The following is an 8606-nucleotide window of genomic DNA, read 5'->3' on the forward strand; positions in this document are numbered from 1 at the left end:
CGGCGAAGCAAGGAGACGGGACCATTACCAACAACAAGAAGAAGAAGAAGAAAAAAAAGGGAACTTCAAGAACCATCAAAACCAAGTTTACTCTGCCAAAGAAGTATAGCCTCCATAAAATGACTAAGGGCCTCGCATTGTAAGCCTGACACAGGCAGGCTCGTGATCCTTCAAAGAGGCGATGCTTCAAACGGCCGGCGCCAACAACTTCCACGTCAAAGCCGACGAACTCTTTTTTTGACATAGTATAGTTTTAACGCTTTCGAGCAAAACTTTTATAAGCAGAGCTCTAAAGTATAGACTCTGGTCGCAACTGGCTAGTACATGTACCCTTCGTTCGGTCTCTCTTTCCTCTCTTTCGGAGAAGTACAGGCGGCTCTTTTACTGGCAACATTAAGACCTACCGACAGTGGCTAATCAGAGGCAGGCTTTTGCTTCTGCCGTCTTGGCCAGAGACAACTCTTTCCGCCTGCCAAAGGGCGCCTGTCTTTGTAGTGAAGCATCCCCTTCGCATTTCGAAAGTGCTTTGTTCAATCTCCAGTGCGTTGTGTGGCAACTCGTTTTCCAATCGGTACAAAAATTCATCCGGTGCAGTTCTCGTCTTGCCGTGACCCATATGATTGCAAGCTGGTATTACGGAGGAAACGAATGTGATAACAGGGGCTGCTATGAACGTCCAGGGGAAGAACCAAGGTGACCAAACTACACCTTCGCATTTGAGGAGTAATTCTAGATTGCACGAGAGTCACAAGGGGAGTTCTAAGGTTTATGACTGGGGCGAATGAAAGCCGGGCTGCAAGCCAGGAGGCAATTTTATCCGTTTTTGTCGGTTTGTATCAGGCGGCGTGCTTCTACTCGACCAGCTCCCACAGATGGGCACTCAAAGCAGTAACCTACTGCAATATAGCCCGCACGTCAGCGTTTTGCTGGAATAGGGGTATTATCTTAGCGCATAAAATTATTAGGGGGGAAACTAAATGTTGAACAGTCTCAAAGGGTAGCGTAAATTTCCGATATGTGGCAAGGCAATAGAAATTGTAACTGAGGAGCTTTTTTTGCCAGGTGGGTATAAACCAAATCTAACCACGTTTTTGAAAAGTTACGAGAGCACTGCAGAATCAGCAGTGGAGAATTACGAGAGCCTTGGCGTTGCTGCTTCACAGGGTATATCGCACGCCCTTAGTCGAACATGACCAGCGTTCCATTGAACGCATCAAGGTTAACTGGTATTCTATTATTGGTTTGCAGGAAAGGAAAGGCTTAGTATCTGTCATTCGCGGAATCTCGCTAACACATCTCGCGGGCAGCTCTCGCCGACGCGAGATTTTCACCACGGACATATGTAAAAAGGATTTCGCCTTAATGAAGTGGCGTGTCATTAACCAGTGAAACCAAGTAATGGCTGTTGAGATTTGGAAGCCTAATGGGCAGTTTTAGCTTTTCATCAATGATTACCTGTAAAATATAGATAGCCAATAATGCAAAGCATCAATCTTTCCAGCTCTATTACGAGAGCCTGTCGACAAGTAATAAAACGATGCAACAACGTTGAGTATGCCTCTGGCGGATAGTTTCGCAAGTGACATCGACTGCAAGCTTGGTGGTCACATTATTGTGTGTTAATTGTTCTTTTCTCCTCACTAACTCTCCTTTGACATGGAGCGGTTGCCATGAGGAATTGAAGGGCACTGATAGCTAGATCAGCTGTCTGTGGGGCTTAAGAGACCGCACGTCATAGCGGAATGTGCAGGAGCTGCCATTGGACAGCACCATTTAAGAAAGGAATCAAACTTCTCAGGAGCCTTATATCCCGATTCTGACACGCTACTGTTGTACCATGCAGTCACGTTCGGAAGGTTTATTTAAAGCGAGGAATACGCCATTATTACCAACAGGGCGACATACGTCGGCGTCTTCTTCACAGGTAAGGTGGATAGATAGTGGTTTGTGGGCCGGGGGGAGGCAAGTATACATCGATTTCACGAAACTGGGCGGTCTCCGTAGCCCGAACTTCGTATTACATAACAACGTCAACATATCGTGTCGGAACGTATCGAAGAGGTAAAAACTAGTTACAGATGATGAAACATAACGTTCTGCAGTGTCGTGACTCCAACACGCTTTGCGCGTTGCATAACTATGCAATTTACTGTATGAGAAAGAGCCCAACAACGCTTGAGTTTCAGTTCGCAAACCGATGTTCACAAGTCACCTTCGTCTGAGGAGTGCGATAATCCCGACAGGGTTCATATATGCGTTTGCTGCCTAATACTTAACGCGTGGTAGGGGAGGGGGGCCTATAAAAGAGGAAATGAGTGAAGATTTAAATAATGTTTTCTTGGGGATGGACTTCTCTAAATTTGGCTTCGGTTAAAGCGTGGGTGAGGGGGCCTATAAAAGAGGAAATGAGTGAAGAATTGAAGAATGTTTTCTTGGGGATGGACTTCTCTGAACTTGGCTTCGGTGGTCATGTGACCTGAAACAGAAAGTAAAAAGGCGGCAGGAGTGGGGCAAATAAAATGCTGGGTAGGCACATGATGACTCAGCTTTAGAAGCATTTTCAATGGAGGAGGGTGTTTCTATAAGGGAGCGTGAATTCAAGAGGAACTTGATATGTGGCATAGCTGCAGCAGTATAGTCGTCAAGTTCTTTCTGGAAGGGTTGAAATAATAGGATAGGTTAGATATTACAGTAAAACAGAGAAAGAAGGAAAAGAGAAGAATATCGGACAATTAAAAAAAATATGAATAACTCAGAGTATCCCATGTCTACCAGGTTTAACATTATCGAAAGAAAATAATACTGATACAAAAAAAAATACCGCTTGGCAGGAATGGTAGACACTGATTAAAAAAATTCAATCGTTCTTATCCGGAAAGCTCATAGCAAGTATTCTGCCAGAGCTATATCACTTATCTGGTTCATTTTGAATCAAAGCTCCTTTCTAGGAACACCCGCCACCATCGAACCATCTTTTAAGGCTGGATCATGTGGTCCGCATTGTACTTCCCTCTGCTGCTGCTGCCTTCTTTATTTTCATATTCAGGTCACATGACCACCGCATTCAGGTTGAGAAAAATCCAGCCTTAAAACAAACATTCTTTCTTTACTTGCCTTCTCCTCATCCCCCTCCTTATCTCTGTCCCACTGTACTTCTTTGGAAGCAAAAGCGTATATACACTCTGGCAGTGAAAGTAGCACTGCCCAGACGAAGACAAGTTTTCTTGTCGAAAGGTTGGCTTATGAACTGAGGCTCACCCTCATCTTTTTTGTTTCTACCCTGAATTTCAGCACTTTACAAGAACGTACTGCAACAAGCATTGCGCATCGCGATAATTCATTGTCATTTATTTGTTTTTTGCCGCAGTGACGTACTCTCAAATGTCGACTACCTGGGTTAATCTAGGGTGCACTGACATCGCACAGCACACAGGTGCCTTGCTTTGCTTCTTGCCTTCATCGAAAAGCGGCTGCCGAGGTCGGGATTATATCCCTCGTATCTGAGCTCAATAGTTGAGCGCGTGATCCACCGAGACGGGGCTCATGCATATTCATAATGTTTTTGGCTTTTTTTTATGCAAGCAGTCTTTAGTGTCCTAGCCTAAATGTTGTTTTACTTTTTGACTTCCGGAGCGAAGTACCCCTTAATTGTTTTTTCCTCGTTTGAAAAATAGCTCGCTACAATGTTTGCACCGATGAACCACATTCGGAGCTTTATTTGCAGATGTTCAAAGAAAGCGATGGGATCGCGAGGTTCGGGCTGCTTGCGGCCGTCCACGTGGACAGTCAGCAGTGGCCTGAAGTTTGGCGACTATTTCAAATACAGCAGGTGACTTAGCCTACACTCAATTATTTGAGTTTTCAAGAGGCCCCAAACAAGGTTAGTTTCTAATGACCACACGAACGCTGTGCACTGGCAATACCGCCATACAGACTTCAAATGCCGTTTAATCATTGCTTAGCGCACCTAATCGGTTATTCTCGTCTCTAAATGCTTTGAAGGTCTGTAGAAAAAAACATATGTGTGTATGTGGTTGTGCGCTCGAGGTTGGGTGGAACGTTATTGTGAATGATTCGGTACGGCAATTCTGATTCCTTCCTATTGTCGTATTGAAGAAACCTGTATTGGCTTCTATGCTGCTTCCGGGAAAAGCAATCGTTTGGATATCGTTAAATTTTGAATATCACTTAAATTACTAGCTAACATAATGGTTTTAAGAAGGCATCGCAAATCTGCAACCGTTAGACCACTTCGCGATGGTAAACAAAGAAAATACAATCGCTAAGACGCGCTGAAAAAGGGCCTTAAGCTTGGTACAAAATTTGGGTTGTTTATCCGGGCACCCATTTGCTTCCGTTGGTACTGCAGTAACTAGTGAGTTTCACGCAAGAACAAGTGAAGTCTCTATGAGTATGTCAACATTGTGTGATTAGTCGAGTGAGTCACCATCGGGAAGAATGCATGCTCGCCCGATTTCACATCTTTGTTGGTGAATGACAGGTGTATTTCTCAATGCCGTTAGGTCTAGAGGTACCGTTTCCATTTAGAAGCTGATGTTTGTGCAGAAGTGGGCTGCGATGAGCAAGCGCGAGGCTTTACTATTGCGACAACACGGATAGAGAATAATCGACGCACACATCACCTTTTACTGCATGGCTTTATTATTAGCGCCTCCGACAAATCCTGCTTGTTTACACATTATTATTTAAATCGTACATTCGTGATACTTCACAGCTGCATCAGAATCTGTGCTTTAACCAGATAACCTATTATTGTTGCCCACAGATGATAACCCACCATTAGCTGATGTATTTTCGGAAGTGCTCCCCGAAACCCCTTCCAAATCAGTTGTGTTTTCTCATGCAGACGTAATGCCGGCCATCACTCCACTTCCGTCAGTAGTGTTTGAACTGCCACTGGATTCCGTAATGTCGTTTGATGAAGACATCCCACCACCGTCAGTGGTGTCGGAACTTCCGCCAGACGTTGAGTTACCGTCGGAATCCATGGATGTGCTGCCACCTCCGCTTGATTCAGTCATGTTTTCGCCTCCGCCACCTCCAGTGGAGTTGCAACCCATAGGTCCGCCGCCGGGGGGAGGCTAAAAGAAATGAAAAGCAGACGGTCATAACAGATAGGCACATATCACATATTACCGGCGTCAGACAATGTAGACAAAGCGTACACACATACAAAATGAGCCGGCATCGGGCGCGCTCGCGCATTGTGGCTCCTCTCTTGCTAAGGCATGGCCTCAGGAGTCGCCAGGTAATCATTTATATGCCTACGCAAATGCATTCACGCTGTTGGCAATTTCTCCCCTGCGCGCGATAAAATTTGATTCCTAAAGTAGGTCTTCTATATTAATGATATCCTTTCCGAGCAATTCTCTTTTCGTTTTAGCAGTTAAAACTTTAAGCTACCCGGCTTCAAACGAAAGTCGCAACTATATTCAGATAGGCCCATCCAATACTTCAGTCGAAGCCTTCAAGCCCTTTCGGCGTCGAGGGAAAACACTAATAAACATCGCCAGATGTTGAAAAATATGAATATATGTAACCCTGGCTTCTAAAGAAAAATGTCTGTTTTACGATATTTAGAACATTAGGGGTTCTTCATGGTTTCTGAAGAACATAGAGATTAGCAGCTACCCAACGATAACATAAGTCTGGATGAAGAGTGCCATTTGCACGCTATCTCTATCAGATAAAGCTTAAGCATCTGCGTTGAGACGAAAAAATATTAGCGTTGATAATTGTCTCCAAGTGCTGATAATAAGGCTTGAAGACATAGAGCGCATAACACTGATCTAATTGTTCAGCAGGTTGATTGTTATGAAACAAGCAATAATGCGTAGGTTAACTGAAATGAAATGATCATTCCGACAACCCAATGAATAAATCATTGTAACACTGAGTGATTCGAGCTCTTAATTACGATGTACCGCGAGGAGGTATTTCCGAGCCCATCACGTAGAATTCATACAATTTCCTTGAGAGTTGCTAAAATATCACTGCTTAACTTTTGTACACGGGGAGAGAAATTAGGTAGCCATACGCTTGACACACCTAATGCCTTGATTTAAGTTTTAAGCAAGTTTATTAGCAAGTTTACTACTTCCAACGTCTCGCAATTTGCTGTAGACAGCTCTTCTTTTGGGAGGCTGGTGAACATTACTTTAGTCTTCTGGGTATTAATGATTAGGACGAAGACACTGCTTGGCATTTGTAGGACATTAATCATTCTTTCCAACTCGTTGCCTGACCTACTTAGCAAGGCAATTTTATCAGCGAAAGGTATAGTATTGAGGTATTCTTCATCCGTAGTACTTCAGATGCTGTGTCCCCTTTCCTAACATTATTCTTTATTAGAATTGTATTGTTCTGTTCTGTGCAGCCACTACAGAAAGCTTCTAGTACTTTCATATATATTTCATTTACGCCCCGATTTTTATATTCCTAAGTGACCAGTGAGGTTTCAAGTTAGTCAAATGCTCTTCCATAACCAATGTATGCAGTGCATGAAGGTTGCTTATATTGCGAGCATTTGGGCTCAACTCATCTGGTTGATAGAGGTAGAGGAGCACATGGATTCGAAATGGAAAACAAATTGGGGTTTTTAGAGAATGTGATCCATAGTTTGTGGGTTAGTCCTATTCTTGAGGCATTTAATTGGTATAGTGATTCTGTTATTTCATTACAAATCCAGTGTTTACAGAACAAATCACGAGCACATTTGAGCCTCGTGCTGGTCTGTCCCTGAGCCTTGTGGTGAGCTTTCTTTTAAGAGTGTAGTTGCCTTTTATTATGTTCACTTCTTATGTAATAAAATAGCAGTGCGCACAGGTTTGCTCATATGTACCACGACCGAAGTCTTGTAGATATCGCGAAAATATTCTAGCATGAGGTTTTATGAATACAACGGTAAACATAAATTTATGAACTTCACATATTCAAGTTTCGCTCACTATGTCTTTCACGTATCAGTAAATAGAGGCGGCGTACATCAGGACATGTCTAGAATTATCGGTTGTCTAGATGCAAAGTTCCCCGCAGGGGAGTGTCTGATTTTCTGTGTCTGATCAACTGATTTTTCACGCTCGTATTGAGGCAAAAAATGATTAACTATGCACTACTTCCTGCTATTCTTCGCTTCGGGACGAAGCAAAAGAACACCGTCTCTCATGGCTAAACTTGTTTATTTCATAGTTTTCTCGACCCAAGGAAGACAAAGGTTGTCCGATCGGTTATACTTACGGGGGGAGGCGGGCCCCGGACTTCTCCGTGGTGGTGGTGGCAGTGAGTGGCGGCAACTGCAAAGAGGCACATGCGAGTCAATATTGTCAGAGGCGTCTACGTGTCATACTGATTTTCAATCAACGTGTCATACTGATTTTCAATCAAGCTACCAGTCAACGGGTTTAAGGTAGCGGAGCTAGATTGGAGCTGTGGCTGGGCTGTGTACAAAACGTGGCTTTCATATTGAGGACAACGTTTTTTGTTTCAAATTTACGCGAAGCCCATTTCATAAGACGTGCTTGATACCCCTTGTTCATGCCCTTCGCGATGTCTTTGTGCCTTTTGTGCTCTAAGCTGCGTCATCATTTTAGGGTTTTTTCAGCCTCTCAGGGAAGTGTAGCTACGTGTAGTGAAATAACATTCTTGTACCTATTGGTTCTTCATATAGTGGACTAAATACTGTTCTAATATATTAAGGTTGTCAGTAACTCAAAAGTCCCGCTCCTTATCGACATTTAGTGTTTGATCATGCATATGTTTTGTTTCGATTTTGGACTGCCAAAGTGCTGCACAACATTATTAAATGTAAATATAGGTCCACACGAAATGATTTACGAGTGTGTGCAAAAGTAAAGCTGTGGCTGTGGAGAGAAAGATGCTTGAAAGGTCGAGAAATGCCAGTGAATGTGGTAAACGCATCAACTGCATTACACAGAAATGGGATTAAAAGCGACAAATGTTTCATCTATAATACGTTATTTTCTCACTAGCGACCAACCAAGAACAGTACTGAGTTACTCACATATGATGACGACTAAGAGAACACCGAGTGTCTTCATGGCGTGGGATATGCAGACTGCACAAGCCTTAACTGCCCGTGCCTGGGGCGGCATCAGTTTGCTTTATATAATTTGCCAGGAGTTGTTTGTGCATGCGCTTGAGGTTCGGATCACGTGAACGTCACGCTGAAGTTAGTCAGCACATGCTCAGTCGACGCGAATAAAGATTGGCACCCCCTATTGCAATGACAGAATGTACTTCCGTTCTGGAAACTGGAATACCTGGTAGCTTGCCACGTGCGCCATGGCACAAATGTACTTGTACACCCTTTCGTGATTAGGGGCTGCACAGCTTTCGAGAAGTTGTTTTTAGCGGTAATAAAGCTGTTCAGGCTAAATGTATAATAGAAATAAAAGTGAAGCATATGTTCGATCTGCATTTTTTTTTTATCGAGCGAAAAGAGCGAAAGCCAGAGCTGGGTGCAGATAAGTTGTTATGAATACTGGAGATAAAATAAACCGATAAAAAATGCGCCTGCCTATGCAGCAGTTGGCACAGTCTGCACGAACATTACGGCTTCAAAATGG

At 43.4% G+C, this 8606-nt stretch overlaps 1 protein-coding gene across 1 annotated transcript; it reads right to left on the reverse strand.

Moving 5' to 3' along the window:
• Nucleotides 1-4645: 4645 nt before the first annotated feature.
• Nucleotides 4646-8115, reverse strand: LOC146195714 (uncharacterized). Its single transcript, XM_084596266.1, has 3 exons — nt 8042-8115; nt 7258-7313; nt 4646-5102 (listed from the first exon to the last, which is right to left on the reverse strand). Exons 1-3 carry the CDS (start codon nt 8076-8078, stop codon nt 4860-4862), a joined length of 336 nt encoding a protein of 111 aa, XP_084452392.1. The 5' UTR covers nt 8079-8115; the 3' UTR covers nt 4646-4859.
• Nucleotides 8116-8606: the final 491 nt, after the last annotated feature.

The sequence above is a fragment of the Amblyomma maculatum genome, chromosome 3 (genome assembly GCF_055883805.1).
Source record: "Amblyomma maculatum isolate TAMU_Amacu chromosome 3, ASM5588380v1, whole genome shotgun sequence".
Taxonomy (NCBI): Eukaryota; Metazoa; Arthropoda; class Arachnida; order Ixodida; family Ixodidae; genus Amblyomma; species Amblyomma maculatum.

Excerpts from the sequence above, each read along its gene's own strand:
- LOC146195714 (XM_084596266.1), bottom strand. The coding sequence starts at position 8,078 with ATGAAGACACTCGGTGTTCTCTTAGTCGTCATCATAT. Across the intron at positions 7,314-8,041 it reads TCTCTTAGTCGTCATCATAT|TTGCCGCCACTCACTGCCAC; the intron begins GTGAGTAACTCA and ends GCCTCTTTGCAG. Across the intron at positions 5,103-7,257 it reads TCCGGGGCCCGCCTCCCCCC|CCTCCCCCCGGCGGCGGACC; the intron begins GTAAGTATAACC and ends CATTTCTTTTAG.